The sequence below is a fragment of the Eumetopias jubatus genome, unplaced genomic scaffold (assembly GCF_037043125.1).
Source record: "Eumetopias jubatus isolate StellerSeaLion01/CBP00866 unplaced genomic scaffold, mEumJub1_p1.0 scaffold_8, whole genome shotgun sequence".
Classification (NCBI taxonomy): Eukaryota; Metazoa; Chordata; class Mammalia; order Carnivora; family Otariidae; genus Eumetopias; species Eumetopias jubatus.
In genome coordinates, this window is record NW_028274814.1 from 66,058,690 (window position 1) to 66,081,872 (window position 23,183).

Sequence of the window (23,183 nt, forward strand, 5' to 3'; positions counted from 1 at the left end):
ATACTGTATTTATCAAAAAAAAAAAAAAAAAAAATCCACGTATAAGTGGACCTGCAGTTCAAACCCATGTTGTTCAAGGGTCAATGGTACTGTCAAAATGCTCTCAAAAAGAGAATGTAACTCTTTCCAACCAAGGCAGTGCTAACACTAACACTATAAACTTACTGAGTCTGCAGTTACGGAAGTAGATTTTTCCACTAAGGATTCCTTCAATATAAACATAATGAGAAACTTGACCTAATCCTACCTAGAACTTTTCATCTTTTTTGACATCAGCAATTCACACATTTATTGTAGCTGATAAGGCAATACACTATTAAGTCTATTTATATGGCAAAGTCACAGCAAAGTTACCTGTGTAAGCTCCAGGATCACAACATCTACAGAAAGCAATACATGAGTAAAGTATAAATGTCAAAAATCATTCAACTGATTGTGGTTGCAATGCATAAATGCATAAGATAAACTGGTTCTGCTATTTAAGACAGAGAAGAAATTAATTGGTCTCTTATTACCTCAGGAGTCTCTGAGGTCATAAACTCTGTTTCAGATCCCGAAGAAGCCTGATCGGTAGTAACCAAGCAAGCATTTGAGCTACAAGTAACTGAAGAAGCAGCAGCCTAGACACAGGAAAATATAAAACATTGTAAAAGATGTATTTTCTTCACTTTTTACTTCTTGGGCCCTGGGCTTCCTAACATGCTACTCTTACCACGCACTCACTAGTGCCAAATAACTACGCCAACCACTTTATACACATTAATCCTAACAATAACCCTGTGAGGCAGATACAACTATCCCCATTTTATTGACAAAAAGGCAGAGGCAAAGAAAGGTTAGGTAATTTACCCAAGATCACATGAAAATTAAGTTTTAGAGCTGAGAGTCAAACCCAAGCAGTCAGCTAAATTGCCTTTCCAGGGCTGGTCACCAAAGCTACACATCTAATCCCATCCTCACTTCAAGATTCTTGGCCCTGGAAAACTGGGGCCAAGATTTTCCATCTGGCACTCAACAGCAGTTCACCAGAAGCAGCTCAGGGTACATTTAACACTCCAGGCACACCTCTGCCAGGGATCCTAATAACTATGCTTTGACTCAATGCTCCCAAGGTCTTCAAAAGGTAGGTATAAGTACAAATAGAAAGGATACATAAATCACAGTAGCATCAAAATTCTAAAAAATTAAAGCTAGTAATATTTATAAAACAAAAATTGGGAACACAGTAGGAACTAAGGTTGTGACAACTGTCGCCAATAAAAAACTAAAGTGGCTAGAGAAGAATTTTATGGCACGATATTAGAACATAAAGAGATCTACAAAAATCTAGCAATTACATGTTATCAGTGAATCTACTCCTTTTATTTAAATGCTTTTATATGGGGCGCCTGGTTGGCTCAGTCATTAAGCATCTGCCTTTGGCTCAGGTCATGATCCCAGGGTGCTGGGATGGAGCCTGGTGTCAGTTCCCCTGCTCAGCAGGGCGGGAAGCCTGCTTCTCCCTCTGCCTGCCGCTCCCCCTGCTTGTGCTTGCTCTCTCTTTGACAAATAAATAAATAAAATCTTTTAAAATAAATAAATAAATGCTTTGATGTGATTCTCAGAAGCCCAAGTAACATAATGGATAAACTGGAAACTAATGAATGGCTACCAAATATCCAGAGCAGTTATGTTTCAGTGACCTTCTAGGTGGTCATCAGAATAGGCCACTTCCTGGGAAGGAAAACGGAGACAAAGTTTTAAAAAGGTCTTAAATTTTTTGAAATGCTTTGGAACATTTTATATATATCTAAATAAATAGGTATAATTTAGATCTGACCAAAATATTAGAATTATTACGAGGATGTAGCGTTTCTAAAATGTCTTTCTTCAGGCCAAGTATGAGACAACTGCCCGTAACAATTGGGACTGGCTGTTGTGGGGATGTAATTCTCTTGCCAGAAAGACTTACACAGCTATGTAAGGCAACTCAGGGCACTTGATACTTAAGCTTTTGAATTTTCATTAGAAGATTCACTGAACGACTTGAGACATTCTTCACATCAGTATTATTCAGAAGTTATGGCAGTTCTTGCTTCCAAATTATTATTAAGCAGACCAGCTGAAGGTAGTTTTAAGTTTTAGTGAGTAAACATGATGTTGGAGACCAGTGGTTCCCAAAAAATGGATGTGCAGATTCACCCAGGAAGCTTAGGACTAATACAGATGACTAGATAACACCCCTAGAAATTCTGATTCGGTAGGTTTTAGGTGTTATCTAGGAACATATATCTTTATTAAAGTGATCAAGTGCTTCTGATGCAGCCATCCACAGACCTGTCCCTGAGAACTAAACTAGACCAGTGGCTTTTCAAAAAAATTTAACTTGTCAAATGCAAGTCTCATTTAGAACCTAACAGCTAAAACAGATAAAATGGAGCCCTTAAAGCAGTGAGTGCAGTGAGGGACTCAGCTCAACAAATACATTTTGAAAACTGAGCCACACCTTATCAAACTAAATATAAACCACTGTAAACAAATGGTATTTACTCAAGTTTTTGGACAGGAAGACAAGAACTGTTGAGCCATCTGGTCAAAATATTTAACCTGTCAGAGCTGTTACCGTTAAGAAAACTGCCATAAGGTTTTCAGACGGATCATGACAGGTTTTTTTGTTTTTGTTTTTTTAAGGTAATGAGCAGAAAACGAGCAAACCTCGAACTTACTAGTGAAGGAAATGCAATGTGGCATCAGGCATCTCAATGATCTGGTCCCTTTATATCTCTACATGTGTTCTGTGAAAATCCGTTCCTCAGGTTAACTCTTTATATGTGGAGGGACGTGGGAGATTAGCTAACCATGGGTTAAACAAAATTAGTATCTTTCTTTAGACCCTTTACGATGCTGCTACACCAAGTGATTTAGGGAGCTCAGTGGCAAAGTAAGATTCCCAGACAAGGTACCTATGAATTCTTCAGACTTGCTTTTTCCTTGCTAGCATGAGCTAGCCTTCTCTTTTCTAACAGATGTCTTCCCCGCGGTCGTTAGGTAACCTTTTGAGGACTAGTTATAGTTTACCTAAAAAACTAGATATCCCTAGAACATTTTCAGTAATTTAGTTAGGTATATTAGAAATCAGCAAGTCTGATCATTCTTACCAAAGCAAGAGTTTCTTCCTGAATAGCCAAGAAAGATTACTTTAGAGAAGTTACCTGTAATGGCTCTTGAAGAAAATCACTTTGACTTGATAGATTTTGTTCTGTAGATGCTGCAGAGAGTGAAATCAACAGTAAACTACTCAGGGTAGAGAAAAGTTTATGCCTATCAATGGAGTGGAAACTAAAATTATTACTTTACCAAAAAGCAGTAGCTGGAAGAACCAGATCTGAAGTTCATCACGAATTTTCTATTACAGCTTTAAAAAGTCAGAGAGGATCAGAGAAGAACAGAATACTAGTCCCTTCTATAAAATACATAATGATGTTTTTAAGGTTAAAGGGGCAAAAGCAGCATTGCAAGGCTTCCAAAAGCACTATTACTTTAAAAAATAACCAGTAATAGTAATCTGGAAGATAAAATCTGAGCTATCATGAATAGTAATCAACTGCTTACGCTCAAGTTCCAAGTTTCAAACTAAGTCTTAGCTGGATCATAGATCTTTTCAGGTTTTTTCTTTGATCATGTATATTAACATACTTTTCAATTATCCAGTTTTGGTTTAGTTTCTTCTTGTTAATGTCCACCACTTTTGTTACTCTCTATTCTCCTTACTTCACCTAGGAATTACTACACCAATCCTCTAGTCAGTGTCTGCTACTCACTACAAACTGGACTAGGGCTTTAGTTACATCATTCCTCCCCTGAGATAAATGAGTGTAGGAAAGTTTGAATGTCAGATCAGATTCAATTCAAAGTTCCATCATTACTTACTGTGTTAATCAGTGTAACAAATTGGACTGAGGTCATTTCACTCATAATTAGGATTGAAAAGTTTCAACATTAGATTTATAGAGTCAAAAGGACTCCAGTCACTTCAAAAAGAACATAAATTACAAAAACAGCCATTGCACATCTCCATTCAAACATGTGGAGACTTTCTCTAAAATGCAAACAGAGAGATGCCTGGGTGGCTCAGTCAGTTAAGCCTCTGCCTTCGGCTCACATTATGATGCCACATCAGGCTCCTTGCTCAATGGGGAGCCTGCTTCTCCCTCTGTTCATGCTCTCTCTCTGACAAACAAATCTTTAAAACAAAACATCTTCTGGGGCACCTGGGTGGCTCAGTCGTTAAGCGTCTGCCTTCGACTCAGGTCATGATCCTGGAGTCCTGGGATCGAGCCCTGCATCGATCAGGCTCCCGGCTCAGCGGGGAGTCTGCTTCTCCCTCTGACCCTCCCCTCTCTCATGCTCTCTCTCTCTTTCTCTCTCTCCAATAAATAAATAAAATCTTTAAAAAAGTCTTCTACAAATAATAAAATAAAACGAATGCAAAAAGATGAATACACTAATGTCTTAATGGTAATTTACCCTTACATAACTGATGACATATAGATAAATTTAGAATAAATTAGCATATAGACAGTCTAACCCTTAAGATATCCAGAATAAAATTATCTGTAAAAGGAAACAACTGTTAAACCTATGCATATTTATTCTGAGTATTAAGGGTGAATACATACCTACTGGGCTACCTGGAGTAGTTGAAGGCGGTTGTGACGATGGAATTGCACTTGAAGGTTTGTCAAAATCCAGAATAGATTCCTAAAGACAAGATTTTAAATCATGACTAGAAACAATTATTCATTTAAAAGCTATTGCCATTAAATTATTCATGATGCCGTCCATAGCTATTAAAGAATCTAGCTAGTAACTATCACAAAATGTCAATAACTTAGTCTTTATTTAAGAGAAAAAATAGAGTTAAAAATAAAATCTAAACTGTCAAACCTTAAAATTATGTCAAATAATTCCAAGGCTTACCTTGGGGGTGGGGAAACCCGCTTGATTTGAGGTCCTAAACACTAGCATTAATCCTATAACCTCACTTTTATTATGTCCAACCAATGAGGGTTTAATTATCTCAACCACTAAACTAGCTCATGCTATTATTAAACCTTTCATAATGAGAAACCATTCTGTACCTTGGTTCTCCCAGGAATGTTTCCAACATTTTGAATACTTAAGCTACACTTGTAGTAACCACTTTAGTTCTTTCATTTATCTTCACATAACCTAAATGGGTAAGGAATTCCCTCATTTTACAAGTAGAGGGTTACAGGCTAAATACCTTGCCACAGATTTCACAGCTAGTAAACTGCAGAACTGGGATTTAAACACAGGTCTACTTCCGAAGTTCAGGATCTTTTTACTACACTAAAATATCTTATTTGTCTACTTCTTCCCTCAGTAATTGTCGTACTATTCTGAAATTCTTTAAGACTCAGTCTGACTCAATTTAGCACATTAACTACTGCCATGACACTACAATCTTCTACAACTGGAGTATCAACTCCTTGAAGGCAATAAATGTCTTACAATTTTCTACGCACAACAGCACCTACCAGATACCAGGCACAGAGCAGGTCCTCACAGTCTGAGTGGAAACTACCAAAGATCTACAGCAGAAATTATATTTGAGCACTTATACTTTTTACATGTTTAATTCATTTTATTACAACAAACTTAGTAAGAAACTATTATTCTCATTTTTCAAAAAAGACAGACAGTGAAGTAACCTGCCTGAACTGTGAGAGCTAGGAAGTGGCAGAGCCAGGATTCACCCGCATTCTGAACACCGGAATTTATGCTCCTAACAATTTCATTAAAATGCTTCAGATCAGAAGCTAGTAGCCCCAGGAATTTCATTCAAGATTCATTTAAGAATGACTCATACTTGCATAAAGTTACAAGTTCCTTGAATCTGGGTCATCAGATCCTGCAGTTTTTCTTTCCTCAATACTGGATCCTTTGGAAGGGTCGAGGAAGAACCTACAGGCTGATGCATAGGCTTAGGCACCTACAAAATAAACCCACAATCTGTAAGAGTGAAATTCACATTCAACAGCCTAATTCAGGAAATTCAGCTTATCGCTACATCTTAATGAAATCAAAACACATAGCAAAGTCCATTTATCAGATTTATCTCAGATGAAAAACTTCCAGATAAATGCATTCTCTAAATAATTTAAGCAAACTTCAAGCACTTTTTTCCCCTTCAGAACCCCTTTAATGGGAGTATTTCTAAAACATCCTCTTTTTAAAGGAAGGCCCAAAGTAACAGAACTTCCTTGATAAAAAATTTTTCATTGTTCACAGTCAGCTTGTCCTTTATTAGATGCCACTAACTCTAAGACACATAAAAGCTTTCTCCCCAGAGAAAAAATTCCTATACCAAATTAAATATACATCCCATTTTTAAATGTCTGATTTCAGAAACATTAAGATGTAAAAATATATACATACACATCTTAAAATTGAGGAAATACGCTATTACATTTTGTTACTGAGCAAGTGTAGTTTGGGGGGCTATTAAGAGGTGAGCACTTACACTAAATCACTTACACATGCTGTATACCCTGAATTAGACCTAATGCTTATAGAGTTAACTTCTTACAGCTGCCGGTGTGCCTCCCCTACCGGCTCCTCTCCACCTTCTAATTCACTGGGAAGTCACTCAGCTAAGCCTGTCAGAAGTGTCATAAAGTAAGAGTTAATAGACCCTCGGTGAAAATATGAAAGACTGTTAAAAGTATGAGCTTTAGTGATTAATTTCATGTTATCTAGTCTTTTAGTTTTGAACTCTATTTTGGCCTTGACTGTACTTAGTCATGTTCTATACGTCTAAGATTGCAAAACAGAAAGTGTAGAGAAATGTCCTCTCAGTCACTGAAAGGCCCTGCAACTTCAATATAATGCTGTCTGTACCATAAAAACAAATTAAAGGAGTTCCAGCCTTTCCAACTAAGCACTCCTGATTTTAAATATTATTCAACAAAGAGCATAATATTCTGGTATGGTAAAGGCTCAGCACTGCAATACCTAATGGAATTTTAAATTAGGTTTTTTTAAAACAGCTTTACTAAAATATTAAATTGGGTTTCTAAAATTAAGTTTCTCAAAATAGTTATCATTACAATTACTGTTGTGTGTATCTGGTTAATGAAGTAAGACTATCAATCTTCTACAGGGTCAGAAGTTAAAACTGGTATTAACACTTCAAGAAGAGGAAGAAAGGCAAGCAAAAGGAGACAACACTAAAATTCTCTTCCCTTAAGGTAGGACTGAGGTAGGGGCAATTTATTTATAAAATGCAATGCTTTGATTTCTCCAAGCAAATGTTTTTCATCCTGTTAGAGGGCCTCTGGCTAGGGTGCCCGGGTGGCTCAGTCATTTAAGTGTCTGCCTTCGGCTCAAGTCATGATACCCGGGTCCTGGGATCAAGCCCCGCATCAGGCTCCCTCCTTGGCGGGAAGCCTGCTTCTCCCTCTTCTACTCCCCCTGCTTGTGCTATGTCTCTGTCAAATAAAATCTTTAAAAAAAAAAAAAGAAGAAGAAAGCCTCTGGCTAAAACGACATGGAAGTGCAGGGAACATTACTAGACAGTGACAGAAAACACTGGGAAGATGAGAAGTTCACATTTCTTAGCAAACAAGCTTTTAACAAGTTTGCATTTAAATAGGGGTAAATAACTTGTAATTTAATAAACTAAATAGCAGAGCATCCAAGTATTATTATAAGCCTTCTTATATTCTTGAAACAGGTTATTTACCATTAATAGAATTAGGTCTCATATTTGAACCAATCTCATACTCTAAAAACCTAGTTACAGAATATTTAAAGTCTATAGTTTCCATCTCCAGAAATTTCTCATTTTGAAACAGAAATAGAGAACTAATTCAGATCCTACCCCACCTTCTGGAATATCTGCAACCACCAAACCACCAAAGAGTACAGGCTAACCTGAGCAATTACAAATGAGTGAAAGAAAAGCAGAAAATACAGAAAATTCTAATTTCTGTCAGAAAAAGTCATCTGTGGGCCAGCTGGAAGAAAATGAGTGAAACATAGTAAAACAAGCCTCTCATCCTGTGACATGCATTTTTTTTCTCACTTGTTCACATTATGATCTTATCTGAACCATCCACTATTTTTATGTCATACCATGTCAATAAAATTGTGGCATTCAAACATTATGTTCTAACTGTGGAAATTTCATCTCAGGTTAGGCTCGAAACACAGAATAGGTCTACTTCCAATTATCTAGGGAAAACGATAAATTATGCAATGAAGAGTTAAATGAAATGCTATATACATTAATTTAACATGGGTTTCGTACATTTTTTTTAAGAGGACTAAAAAATCATTACAAGTTCTTATTTATGCCTACATTGACCAAAGCAGACTGATACAAACAAACTCACATCTTTGGGTTCTGTATTAAACTTCCTGGGCAAGAGCTGGTCATTTGGTATGAGGCTTGCTGGAGCTACCCCCCAAGACTTTGGAGAAATCTGTGATTGTGGTGTTAAAGGGTGTTTTTGACTCTCAACATTGTTTTCCCAGGATTTTGGAGTCTCTGGCTGTCTTGAATCCTGGTCTTCACACATGTTAGTGGTCCATGATTTGGTGATGTCCTGTTCATTCTGCACAGGTGTCCAAGACTTTGGAGACTGCTTCTTTGGATCCTGTTCTTTCTGCAGCTGAACTGGCCAAGGCTTTGGTGTCTCCTCCTTCTTCTGTTCTTCTTGAATATATCCTGTTTTGGATTTAGGAGCTTCTTGCTTCCAATGGCTAGGAGCTGGCTTGGGTTTGGAGACGTCCTGCTTCTTCTGCTCTTCCTGCAGAGTGGACCTGAGTTTTGGATCTTGTTTCCTCTGTTCTAAGGAAACTGCAGGCTTTGATACCTCCTGGTGCTTAACAGAAGGCTCCCAGGATTTGAAGGATTCCTGTTTCTTTTCCTGACCATCTGGTTCAGTAAGCATATCCCAACATTTGGGGAGATTTGGTTTTCTAGCATAATCTGCTTCCCAAGATTGCTCGTCATCTTGTTTGCTTGAATAATCTACTTCTGTTATGTAGCGTCTGTTAAGAAACTAGACCAGAGAAAAAAATGTGTTTGAGTCACAAAATCTGTAACAGACCTTGAGGGGAACACTGAATTCTTTTAGTATTCCTATGTCCATTGGCCTGAGTCACTATGCTAACGGGAAATTTCTGTCCGCATCCTTTTCTGTCCAACACCACCCTCGACACTTCAAACATAGCAATCTAAGAACTGCACATCACAGTGCCACGTTTGCTTGATTCAGGCTCTTTTACCGAGGTTATTCTGCCTCTGCTGACCTTAGACCACTCCACCCACCTGACTCCCTAACACGTTAAGGCAGGAGACAGTTCAATTACACACATTTACATCATTCGGCCGCAGGTTTCCGGGAATCCGAGCCCTTCCTTTATTTCTATTACGCATCAATCACACTGCGACTCTGACTCTTCCTTCTTTTCAGCTTCCAAGAATTTTAATGTCACTTCAGAAAGCGAATGAATTACCAATGTGAATAAATTCTGACAAAAGCAAAATCCTACCCATCTTTAAATTCTAACACAAGGGCCAAGAACAGCAGCTAACACTTGAGCAGTTATTGTGCACCAGGCCAAATTCTAAGCAATTTAGAATTGAACTCCTTTAATCCTCACACTAACATGAGGCAGGCATTACTATTATCCCCATTTTACATGAGGGTAACAGACACAGCTGGGCTAAACATCTTACCCAAGTCACTAAGCTAAGTAAGCTGCAAAGCTGGGATTCAAGCTTAAATCTAGTTCCAGAGCCTCAGCTCCTAAACTCACTGTACGAAAGTCTCAAAAACCAAAATCAGCAAATTACCTTTCAGAAACTTACCTCTTGGGGCTGTATCTCTGGCTGTGCAAGTTCCATAAGAGACTCTGGAAAGATAATACTCCCTTGAGTATTAAATAAATACTAAATAATCCACATGTTTTTAGGCTGATTACAACTGTAGTTAATTGTAGTGACATATTTCAGAAGAAAGGATAGTACAATGAAATATATTCATGGCAAAAGTAATCCCCACTATAAAGCATGTGGTCTGAAGCTAGCTGAAGCTAGCAGCTCTCCTTAAATGCCACTTTTCTAAAGTCACGTTCCACCTATAAACTGATTTTTGGTTGAAAATAAAGACTATCTCCTCTTATGCACAAATACAGTTCCATTCAAGTTGAAACTATGTAACGCCAAGCCATGGGGTAAAAATTAAGTCATCTCAGCTTGAAACGAAGGCCTTAAAGGCCTTTTACAGGCCCCTAAAGGCCTCCTCAAAGCCAGCTTAAGGATGGAAGTTGGTAAGGGAATGGAGACACTAAAGCATTAGACTAAGAGAAAGTAAACCTAAGAAATAACTTGAATCATGCTAGTGAGAGGCTACTGGAACCCTGACCTGGACTACCTACATAGAAGTGATATTTTTTAAATAAATTGAGTCCCAACAAACCAGAACAAAAGTGCCACTGACTCAAAGTATCTCTTCCCCCTAGAAAAGTGCAATTTTGAAAAATTTCCTTTATTGACTTTGGCACATTTTTTCCAAATATGTTAACCTTAGATTATTTATAATCTCATTCTACTACCATTTTGAATTCTACTATGAGGATTTTAATCAACAATTTTAAATTGAATTATCTTACTAATAATTTAACAAAGAAATCCATTCAAATTCCATAAAGGCCTCATTTGCACAGCGTATTCTCTTGTAACAAAGAATAACCTTATGTTTCTGCAAAGATTCACTCTGTAAATATGGTAATAAAGCCTACAGACATATTCCAGGCCTAAGCTTATCCAGCTGCAAGTAGATTTCCATGCATGTAGAAATTAACAAATCAAAATAAGGCAATCCTTTTGACAACTCATTGTGTTATTAAAAACGCAAGCACTATAAAGCATTTCTGAGATAACAAACCTGACTCTTTGACAGATTCAGTTTTCAGTAATTGTTTTTTCTTCTCTGATTTTATTAGCATTTCTTCCTCCAATGACACTTCTTTTTCCTTAGCATTTTTTGGGACTGGGATACTCTCAAAATAGCCTGAGTTCAGCAATTTAGACAGCAGATCTTTCATGTGTTTGTCTAAGAAAGAATGATTAAGACTTAGTTATCACATAACCTAATAGTTCATGGAAATTATTTGGAACATAAATCCTAATATAACTTTATCCTAGTTCCATTCTGTTATAATATCCTACACACTGGGGGAATTCAAAGAACTGGTCAGTACCAGAGTAAATACGCAGTCCATCCTTTTGTCACGCTGAATCAAAATTAGGATCAGAATCCCAAAGTTTAGCAAGTCACTAGAAGTTTCTCTTGGCCTCCATTTCCACCATTTGAAAAATGACTAAAATCAGAGACCCTAATCAAAGACTAATATGTTACAAAAGCACAAATCTATTCCCTGAGCTCAGAGAAAAGCCATTTCTCCTATCTGTCCCCAAGATCTCACAGCTAGCATTACTCTACCTTCCAAGTAATTAAGATCTTAGAGAAGTAAAAGCTCCTCAAACCTAACCATTAGAAAACCCTATCTTGGACAATCTAAAGGATTTTTAAATTACAAAATCCCATGATAAAAATTTTACTCTTGAATTATGGTCTCTGTGACTCCTAGAAATATCACCATTTGATTAGTAAGAAAAATCTTATTAAAATGATGTTAAAGTCGCTGCACCATAAACAGATCTAAAGTCTTTCATTTTTAATGTCCACTAAAAATGTAATTCCAAAGTTAAACAGTGTCCATACTTGATTTGGGTTATTATTCCTTTCATAGGAGTACTATGACATAGCTTTTTTAAAAATCAATTTTGAGGTATAATTTACAAAACACAAAGTTCATTTAAGTGTACAGTTTTTAAAGTAATCTTTACCCCCAACATGGGGCTCGAACTCACAACCCTGAGATCAAGAGTCATGAGCTCCACCGACTGAGCCAGCTGGGACCCCCTAAGTGTACAGTTTTAACAGATACATAGCCACGTTACTCCCACCAGAACCAGGATATAAAACATTCTCATCAACTCAACAGTTCCCTCATGCCCCTTTTATATCAATCTCCTCCACCCACACTCTTGAGAACCACTGACCTGCTATCATTCTAGTTATGTTTTTTTCTAGAATTCCATATAAATGGAATCATACAGTATGTACTCATTTTTTGGTTTGGCTTCTTTCACTCAGCATAATTGAGATTTACATCCATGTTGTTGCAGTATCAATAGTTCATTCCTTTTTTATTATTGAGTAGATTCTACTATATGGATATATCACATTTTATCAATTATCAGTTGCTGTACATCTAGGCTGTGTTCAGTCTGGGGCTATCATTAATAAAGCTGATACAAACATTCATGTACAAGTACTTATGTGAATATACATTTACAATTCTCTTGGGTACTATAAGTATGATTGCTTGGTCATATAGTAAGCATACTCTTAATTTTATGAACTGCCAATGTCCCCCCAAAGTTATTTGTATCATTTTGCATTCTAACCAAGCAAAAAATTTCTATGATTTAAACTTGAAAGGACTTAGAAATTTTGAGATAGTTATACTGCATCCTTAGAATCTTTTTTAAAAGGAAGCAATACTAGTAACAAAAATGTTTACTAGAGGTGCCTGGGTGGCTCAGTCAGTTAAGCGGCTACCTTCGGCTCAGTTCATGATCCCGGGATCCTGGGATCGAGCCCTACATCTGACTCCCTGCTCAGCAAGAGCCTGCCTCTCCCTCTCCCTCTGTCTGCCACTCTGCCTACTTGTACTCTGTCAAATAAATAAAATCTTTTAAAAATAAAATTTAAAAAAAAGTTTGCTAGCTTCTAGCGTTTTCATTATCCTACACTAATACACAAAACTATGTACTTATGTCCATTTGTACTTGGTCATTTGGCCAAGTCTATTTAGGAAGCCAAAAGGACTCTTTTCTCTCCAGATCATTTCCACATCGATAGACAACAATGTTTCAATTAACTATATACCCAAACCATTCATAGTTTCTTACATCTGGTAGATAAGCCTTACCATTAACAATGTGTGGATTTAAAATTCATAAATAGAACAGGTACTACCATGCAGAGAACTGAACCCCAAAACGGTCAGGCAAGTATGAGTCTTTAGCTCTTTTTCCCAAATCATAGTGACTTGCCACTTCAAAACTCTCCCTAGGTTCCATTTGAGTACCATTATATAATAGCTGCTTTGAAAAGAACTAAACAGATTATCATTCTCCACATGAATGTAGTATTGCCAGACATGTAAGTTCTAACGGACTGACAGTTTCAGCCCTCAATATCAAAACAAAATCAGCCCTACACTTCTAAACAAAGTCTAGTATTTACAGCATCTAAGTCAAGAGTAGAGAAAACTCACATGTCGTTCCTACCACTGCTTTCTCACTACCTTCCAAAAGGTCCCAAAAGTACAAGGATGACTGCTCCATCTGGTCTTCAACACTGACAAGGAAAAGCAGTAGCAGAACAAAGTAGCTTCAGAGGTACATACACATAAATACATATATATGGAGCAATACAATTTATACAGTGCAACTCATCAACAGTCAAAACATTCAATGTTAATTTTGTCTTTTTACTCTCTCAAAATGAAAAAATTCAAATTTTATAAAAGATGACTAAATGCCCAGTTTAGGGATTTCAAATGTAAGCATTTTCCCTTAAAACAACTAAAATATTTTACTAAATAGAACTATTAAGGAATAGACAAAAAAGAGTTTAAGGCTCTTTTCAATGCAAAGTCATTAATTATCAAGTAATGTCCTAGAGGAAAGAAGAGTGGAATGGCAATATTAAGATCTACATTTGACTTTAAAACAGCAGTTTGTTTTCCAAATTATATTTCACTTACACATATTAAACTAAGCTACACTCCCTAAATCCATCAAAGTGAAGAGAAGGAAACAACCAGATAGACGATGATGGACTAGACTATCAGAATGGAAATTAAAAATATATATATGGCTATATATGTAAAATTAAGTTTTATTAGGTTTTTTTCCTGATACAGGACTGAGTTCCAAAACAACTGACATCTGACTGTGCTTTAGCATGGCCAAAAGACAACACTGGAAGGACCTACACTAACAAAGCAGAAACAGAGATTTGTTCATTAGCTGACTTCCTCCATCAAACCAAGAACAGCAAATGGATAACTATAGGGGGAAAAACTGGATAGCCTAAATTTTGCTGATTTTGTCTCTTAAATTATCAGATTTGTTTCTCGGTGTTTATTCACAGCATAAGAAGACCACCAAATAATTCTCACTTTGGGAAAGTTCAATGATACTGGCCAAGTTACATTTTATTTACCTCCACTTAAGTACAGCAGTAGTAAGAAGGGAAAGACTCTCAGGTAATACAACAGCCTGAGATAATTACAAAAAAAAAAAACTTTTAAGTATAATACATCATCAGTTTTATGGTTACTTGTATAGAGGCAAAACTTGATCAGACATCATTTTTAAAATCAATGTTACAATTAAAAAAGCACATTAATGAGATCTTTCAAATTGATTTTCCTTCTAGACAGCCTTTCAACCCTCTCACAGTCTGGTCCCACCAATGTTTCCCATGCTGAATCAAATGAATGTTCTCTTAATTTCTCTCTCTCGGTCTCTCTCTATATATACTGTAATACATATATGTTATTATGTATGTGTATGTGTGTATATGTATATCTAGGCTAAAATGTTCTATGTTCTCTTTTAGGAAAATATTTTCATTAGCTTACCTCAGACTTTCATTTCTTTCAGGGCAGGTCAATTTTGAAAATTTAATGAGGTAGTCAAGTTCTTTTAAAGGCAAATACACTGCACCATTCAAGCCCCCTTTGAAATCCTTCTGTACATGTTCCTGTGTTAAGTTCTGTAATACATACTGAACTTGAAGTATAGTACGAAGTTTTTTCTTCTCAGCCTCAAGTTTTAGCATGTGCTCCCTTCTCTGAGCCTTCTTCTGCGCTTTAAGTAGCTGTTAAAACAAATTTTCATTAAAGTTGCCAACTCTCCACCACCCCGTATTAGCAGTTCATTGTCCACAAAGTCTAATCCCAAAGAGTCGAGATTAGATGATCCATCTCATACATACATAAACACTGTGAAATTGACAGGTTCATTTAACCCCTTTCCTTTTCAGTTGAAGAAGGGACTGAGTAATATGGTGGTATGTCTCAGGTAACCGGAGCTTAGAAAGTCCAAGTATCTCCCAATTCCAGGCTGTATTTAGTACCTCTGGTATCACCATGATAAACAAAGTACCTATCGCTGATACATATATTGATTGTAAAACTTAACTTTTCCATATTTATGTGTATCAAGCTTTCTTTAGGCCAAGGATTTTAAGAAAATGCTTCAGTTCAGTTTTGAAGTCTTTGTTTTTCTTAAATTTCTTGTTCTAGAAGAATATTTCAACTAAAACGGTCCATTTTCAACAAACCAAAGAAGACTAGCTAAAGTGTAAGGAACTGAAAACCAAACAGAAAATGTCTCACAAGCATAATGCTAAAAAAAACATCCACAGCAAATAGTTTTTTTAAGTAAAACTGAGATTTTCATAATAGTTCAGCCTGGATGGAGCTGTGTTTTTTGTTTTTAAAATTTATTTTTAAGATTTTATTTGACAGAGAGAGACACAGTGAGAGAGGGAACACAAGCAGGGGGAGAGGGAGAAGCAGGCTTCCCGCTGAGCAGGGAGCCCGATGTGGGGTTCGATCCCAGGACTCTGGGACCATGACCTGAGCCGAAGGCAGACCCTTAACGACTGAGCCACCCAGGCACCCCGTAGCTGTATTTTTCATTATTTGGCTAACCAAACACGTATGGATAGTTAGCAGAACATAAATTTTCCATCAAATAAATATGTATGCAGACTGAGCACCCTGTGTCTGGCTCTAAAGCTCAGAACAGTAATCTCTTAAAGTCTGATATAATACATGGGTGCCAGAAGTCGCTTCCCATTTATAAAATACCAATTAATAAAAAGTACCATCTATTTCCAGTAGGAAACCTAAAAGGTCTTTTCTCCCCAGAGATGTTGTTCTAATTGTAATATTTCCATCATACTGGATATATTCCAAGTTATGAAGATTAAGAGAACAAAACAAAAATCCAAAAGTTTTCCTATATGCAGGTTAAAGTACTTGTTATACCATCATATTTAAGACTCTCCAAAAGACATGTTCATAAATCCTAACAGATTAAGACGAGAGGAAACCTCAGGAAAAGATTCATTATGACATTAATTCCTTTCTAAGAAGGAGGTATGAAAGTCACTTAATAAATTTGACTTGTGCTACTACCAGGGACGAGAGACCGTAGGTGAAGGTAAAATTTTGAGAATGAGAAATGGACTGGTTGGGGTCATGTGGGTTAGGATATTTTCAGGATGGCAAAGGCTCAGAAATGCTTTTTCCAAGACCTCAATACGGACTTAAGCCAATAACATTTACCAAAACTACAGGATTCTCAGTTTCTGCTTGAGAGAAGGAAAGAGATTAGAGGTGGCAATTCTACCTCTCCAAGACAGTAGGATTCTCTTGGGACAGTTTCATGATGGTACAAGGAAAGGCAACTGACGCTGAGGGCATCTTCAAGTTTATATCCCAGGATTACCTCAGAACTCTTGTTAGCCATTCCCAAGGCTGGAGTAGATGTTCTTATGGATTCAAGATACCCTGAACTTCCCCTATTCAAGTACCTATTACATTAAATGGTTACCTTTTTATTTACCTGCATCTCCATTAGGGTTCAGCTCTGTGATGACAGGGACTATAACTCTGTTGTTCACCAATATGTATCACTAGTGCCCAGCATAGAGCCTGACAGATGACAGGACCTCAAATATTTGTTGAATCGATCAAGTATCAAATAAGAAAATGAGTTGTTTCTTACATCATAATCAGAAAACTACTGACAATAGCCTATTTCTCCTTATTTATGTAGAAACTATGAAATCAGGTTACATTTTCTTCTCTTCTTTCAGCTGAGGACTGATTTGTAAAGAAAGAAGACATGAAGTAAACCACTATCAATAAATCATATTGAATAATAAAATCTTCTGATCCCTTGTAGAATGATAAATCCCCACCAGGACAGAGCTCATGTCATGAAGACAGAGATACAGCTGGGAAGAAGAGAAAGGCTTCCAACTAGTTTGAAGGGAAAGAAAATGTTATACAATGCAAAACTGACTCTCAAGAGGTTTGACAAAAGAAACTTTAGTAAAAGTCCAAAAATTACTATGTTGGAAGGTAACTGGCAACCACCTTTGGGGTCTTGATTCATGAAGGCATGTTCCAAAGTACTTTAACACCTCACCTAAAGTGAAAGTAAATCCATGGTATAAATGAGAAAAAATAACCAATGAGGTTAACTGGTAACTACCTCTAGACAAGAGCGGAAGAACATGTAAATAGAAAGATACTATATCCTTGTATAAAGAACACGGTTTTTAGGAGCAAAAAATAGTTAGGGCCCTACACCCACTCTACCACTTACTGGCAATACGATTTTGAAGAAGATCCTTTTGTTCTGAGCATCAGATTTATCTATAAAATGGCACTATATGTGCATCTATTTCCTAGATTGCTGTAAAAATCAAGTGACATTACATAAGTACCTGGCACACAGAAGGTGTTTAAAAAAAAAAAAACCTAAAAAGGGGCGCCTGGATTGCTCAGTCGGTTAAGCGTCTGCCTTCGGCTCAGGTCATGATCCCAGAGTCCTGGGATCAAGCCCCGCATCAGGCTCCTTGCTCAGCGGGGAGTCTGCCTCTCCCTCTCCCTCTGCTGCTCCCCCTGCTTGTGTTCCTGCTCTCGCTCTCTGTCAAATAAATAAATGTTTTTAAAAAATAAAATTAAAAAAATAAAAAAACCTAAAAAGAATTAAAAAAAAACATACTTTGAAAAAATAAACACTTGAATAAAAAACTAAAATTATCAAATAACTTTGAGTAAAGAGAGTTAATAGAAAATTTTAAGTATTATAGGGGCGCCTGGGTGGCTCAGTCGTTAAGCATCTGCCTTTGGCTCATGATCCCAGCGTCCTGGGATCGAAGCCCGCATCGGACTCCCCGCTCCGCGGGAGGCCTGCTTCTCCCTCTCCCACTCCCCCTGCTTGTGTTCCCTCTCTCTCTGGGTCTCTGTCAGATAAATAAATAAAATCTTAAAAAAAAAAAAAAGAAAGAAATAATTTGATTTAAAAGTATATCTAAAATGGCCTGCAAATATTTAAGTTACTATGGAATTCACAGAAACTACTAAAATTAAGGTATAAATGAGTAAACTTGAGTTAAAATATGCTATGGTTGGCAAAAAGAACTAATATCTTGGACTTTTTTTAAAAGTAAGCTCTACCCCCAACATGGGGCTTGAACTCATGACCCTGAGAGTTTGGGTCAGATGCTCGACCAACGGAGCCACCCAGGTGCCAGAATCTTAAACTTCCATTAACAGAATTATCCAGAAAACAGAAGGTAATGGCTCTATATTAGGCTATTTTAGATTTACACACTACCTTTTAAGAGTTAATTAAGTCAAACATCCAAAGAGAGCAACGATATTATAAGGATTAAGATGGTAGATGTCTTCAGTCTAGAAATGATTATGTTGGCCTTTTTTGTTAGGGGAGGTTTTTTTGAAGCCAGAGGAATGGAAACGAGAATTTTAGTTCACCATACAAGAAGAAAATATCCAGGAGCGCCTGGGTGGCTCAGTCAGTTAAGCATCTGACTTCGGCTCAGGTCATGATCTCAGGGCCCTGGGATCAAGCCCCACATCAGGCTCCGCACTCTGTGGGGAGTCTGCTTATTTCTCTCCCTCTGCCCCTTGCCCTGCTCATGCTGTCTCTCTCAAATAAATATATAGGGGCGCCTGGGTGGCTCAGTCAGACGTCTGCCTTCGGCTGGGGTCATGATCCCAGCATCCTGGGTTTGAGCCCCGCCAGGGAGCCTGCTTCTCCCTCTCCCTGCCTGTCTGCCTACTTGTGATCTCTGTCAAATAAATAAAATCGTTTAAAGATAAATAAAATTTATTTTTAAAAAAATCAAATATATAAAATCTAAAAAAAAAAAAAAGAATATCCAAAAAGTGAAAGACTATCTTAGGAAGCATGCTCCCCACCCCAGAAATGAATTTACAAAAAAATTTCCTTAATTGTTAAAACATGATCTTTATGGGCCTTTTAACACAACTGTAAAGCAGCAAAGAATACTTCATTAATGAATGCTTAAAGCTTCATATTAATTACTAACTAAATCTGTCAGAGATAAAAGTGTCAACTGCCAAAAGAAAATCTAACAAGCTGTGAAACCAGATTTAACTCTAACAACAATCACAAATCTTCCTAGTAATAACTATCATGGTCTCAAGAAAAAGTTTACCAATTGTCTCCTAACATGTTAAATAAAGCTAAACTTACAAGCCTATGCTATATAAATTTATAAACCTATATTCTAAAATCTCTCTCATAGGAGTGCCTGGGTGGCTCAGTCGGTTAAGTGTCCACCTCTTGACTTCGGCTCAGGTCTTGACCTCACAACCCTGATCTCCAGGTTGTGAGATCAAGCCCGTGTCAGGCTCTGTGCTGGGCGTGGAGCCTGCTTAAGATTCTCTCTCTTCCCCTGCCCCTCCCTCTCCCTCTCCCCATTTCTAAAAAATAAATTAAAAAAGGACTGCTTTAAAAAAAATAAAATCATCTTCATAAATGTACCCCCTTCTCAATGACTGCTGTAACTCCACAGTGGATACACATTTAGAGAACTAATACTTTATCACGGTACCTCATATTCAGATACCATTTGTGTTTTGAGACTCCAGAAATCTGAAAACACTAATTCTTCATTAGCTATTGTCAACCCCAATAAAGTATCAGCAGGAATTAGATGATGGTAACTGAACATCACTAATGGACACTAATATCTTTCTCAAGATCAATAAAGTGGTTTCAGAGAAAGCAAACATACTCACGTCTTGGCTCAGTCCAGAAAAGGTTTTCTGAAGTTCCTTGGCAAATTCTAAGTTATGCAGTACTTCTTCGTATTTCTCCACTGCTTCCTACCAAATAGGATAAGAAAACATCAATTCTGTTAACTTCTAAGTACAAATATTTCAGAGTAAGTGTTCCTATAAAAATAATAGAGAAGACTTCAAATTTTATTAACTAGTCATTTACTATATATAGTCAAAAAAGTAGGAGGGCCGGGCTCCTGGGTGGTTCAGTCATTAAGTATCTGCCTTCCGCTCAGGTTGTGATCCCAGGGTCCTGGGATCGAGCCCCGCGTCGGGCTCCCTGCTCTGCAGGAAGCCTGCTTCTCCCTCTCCCACTCCCCCTGCTTGTGTTCCCTCTCTCGCTCTGTCGAATAAACAAATAAAATCTTTAAAAAAAAAGGAGGGAGATAGAGCATTTAATACAAGTTATATAAAGTTAAATTTAAAAAATTCAGTATTTAGGAGCACCTAGGTGGCTCAGTTTAAGCGTGACTCTTGGTTTCGGCTCAGGCCATGACCTCAGGGTTGTCAAGATTGAGCCCCTGCTTGAGATTCTCACTCTCCCTCTGCCTCTCGCCCCTCTAAAAAAAAATCTAAAAATTAAAAAATATAAAAATTCATTTGTATACTAGAAATCTGAGCCATAACAGTTGAGTTCCTGTCTATAAAGTGTAAGCTCACAGAGACCTGTTGTTTTTAAGAGCAATAAGCCAACAGAATTCCTGTCAATATTCATTCACTACTCAAATATAGTACACAAGAAGCACAGTGAGGATCACACAGATGAATAAGCAACTTCAAGAAATCTCTGGTGCCTGGGTGGCTCAGTCAGCTGAGCATCCAACTCTCGGTTTTGGCTCAGGTCATAATCTCATGGATCATGGGATTAAGCCCCATGTTGGGCTCCATGCTCAGCAGGGAATCTGCTTAGCTTACTGATTCTCTCCCTCTACCCCTCCCCACATGCAGGCACTCTCCCTCTCTCAAACAGTCTTTCAAGAAAAAAAATTATTCTTATGGTAGAAAAGATTTGTCAATAATTACCTTAACAGGCAAAATTAAGTATTGTAAAGATATATTGTAAATATGGGGCATCTGAGTGGCTGAGTCATTAAGCGCCTGCCTTCAGGCACAGGTCATGATCCCAGAGTCCTGGGACAGAGCCCCACATCGGGCTTCCTGCTCAGCGGGAGGCCTGCTTCTCCCTCTCCCACTCCCCCTGCTTGTGTTCCCTCTCTGTGTCTCTCTCTGTCAAATAAATAAATAAAATCTTTAAAAAAAGAAAAGAAAAGATACTGTAAATTTAATTGAGTTTTAGTATTTCATAGATGAACAACAACAACAAAAAGATTTCACTGGTTAACAAAGCTGATAATTAGAAAAAGTGTAGGGACACCTGGGTGGCTCAGTCGGTTAAGCGTCTGCCTTCAGCTCAGGTCATGATCCCAGGGTCCTGGGATCGAGTCCCTGCTCAGGAGGAAGCCTGCTTCTCCCTCTCCCTCTGCCTGCTCCCCTGCTGTGCTCTCTCGCTCTGACAAATAAATAAAATCTTAAAAAAAGGGGGGGGGCACCTGGGTGGCTCAGTCGTTAAGCATCTGCCTTCAGCTCGGGTCATGATCCCAGGGTCCTGGGATCGAGCCCCACATCCAGCTCCTGGCTCAGCGGGGAGCCCACTTCTCCCTCTGCCACTCCCCCTGCTTGTGCTCTCTTATCTCTGTGTCTCGATCATTCGAGATAAATAAAATAAATAAAATGAATAAAATAAAATAAAATCTTTAAAAAAAGAAAAAGTGTAGATTTTTTAATGGGACTTTAATTCTATATGGAAGAATAATATGAAACAGAAGATGGGAAAATTGTCTAACCACATACATTTTAAAGTCATCATAATTAAAAAAATAAAGTCTTCATAATTAAAGTAATACAGTATTCCACTTCTAGCTATCTACCCAAAAGTAATGAAAACATATGTCCACATAGACATACATGCAAATTTCTATAGCAGCATATTCATTATAGCCCCAAATAAAAACAATCCAAACATCCAGCAACTGATAAATGAATAAACATAATGTGGTATAACCATTCAAAGGAATGCTCGTCAGTAATAAAAGGAAATGAATTACTGATACATGCTGTACCAAGGGTAAACCTCAAAAACATAATGCTAGGTCAAAGAAGCCATATGGGAAAGACTATCTTATATGAAATATCCTAAAAGACAAACTTATAGAGCTAGAAAGCAAATGAGAACACAAAAAGGAACTTGAAGGGGTCACAAAAATGTTTGAAAACTGGATTGTCCTGGAAATTGCTTAACTCTACAAATTTTTACTATAAATCACTGACATACACTTAAAATGGGTTAATTTTATGTACATGATACTTCAAAAAGCTGTTTTAAAAATGGTCTGGTAATACTAAATCTTTTTTTAAGATTTTATTTCTTTGGGGCGCCTGGGTGGCTCAGTCGGTTAAACATCTGCCTTCAGCTCAGGTCATGATCCCAGGGTCCTGGGACTGAGCCCCACATGGGGATCCCTGCTCAGTGGGAAGCCTGCTTCTCCTTTTCCCACTGCCCCCTGCTTGTGTTCCCTCTCTCGCTGTCAAATAAAAAATCTTAAAAAAAAAAAAAGATTTTATTTATTGACAGAGAAAGAGAGAGCATGAGCAAAGGGTAGGAGCAAGGGGAAAGGGAGAAGCAGACTCCCTGCTGAGCAGAGAGCCCCATGCAGGGCTTGATCCCAGAATCCTGGGATCATGACCTGAGCCAAAGGCAGATGCTTAACCGACTGAGCCACCCAGGCGCCCGATAATACTAAATCTTTACAAAGATATAGAATAATAAGAACTCCTATGATACTACCAGTATTAGCATGAATTAGTAAAATAATTTTGCAAGAGTATGGCATTTTTACCTATGAAGTTAACTATGGGCATACCCTGCAGCCCATGATAGGTATATACCCTGAAAAAATCTTGCCCTGTGTCAATAACATGTGTAAGATTGCTCAAAGTAGGTCATCTACTTATAAACTACTACAGAGTAAGGCAAATAAAATATAATTACTTTCATTAACATAAAAATCCTAAACTTAATGAATGCAAAAGCCAAACTGCAGAACATGTAG

At 37.5% G+C, this 23,183-nt stretch overlaps 1 protein-coding gene across 17 annotated transcripts in view; it reads right to left on the reverse strand.

Moving 5' to 3' along the window:
• The window catches only part of CAPRIN2 (caprin family member 2), a 46,784-nt gene that overhangs the window by 11,490 nt on the left and 12,111 nt on the right, over positions 1-23,183 (reverse strand). For 8 of the 17 annotated variants that reach the window (XM_028113246.2, XM_028113239.2, XM_028113236.2 and 5 more), the window contains exons 4-13: positions 20,032-20,118; positions 14,800-15,038; positions 13,426-13,508; positions 10,962-11,129; positions 9,884-9,927; positions 8,400-9,071; positions 5,873-5,995; positions 4,659-4,740; positions 3,192-3,247; positions 516-620 (exon numbers count right to left, since the gene is read on the reverse strand). In XM_028113246.2, coding sequence (XP_027969047.1) covers positions 516-620; positions 3,192-3,247; positions 4,659-4,740; positions 5,873-5,995; positions 8,400-9,071; positions 9,884-9,927; positions 10,962-11,129; positions 13,426-13,508; positions 14,800-15,038; positions 20,032-20,118 — 1,659 coding nt within the window. Of the gene's footprint in view, positions 1-515; positions 621-3,191; positions 3,248-4,658; positions 4,741-5,872; positions 5,996-8,399; positions 9,072-9,883; positions 9,928-10,961; positions 11,130-13,425; positions 13,509-14,799; positions 15,039-20,031; positions 20,119-23,183 lie in introns of those variants that run through there. The other 9 variants (XM_028113242.2, XM_088025995.1, XM_028113241.2 and 6 more) reach the window with 4 other exon arrangements.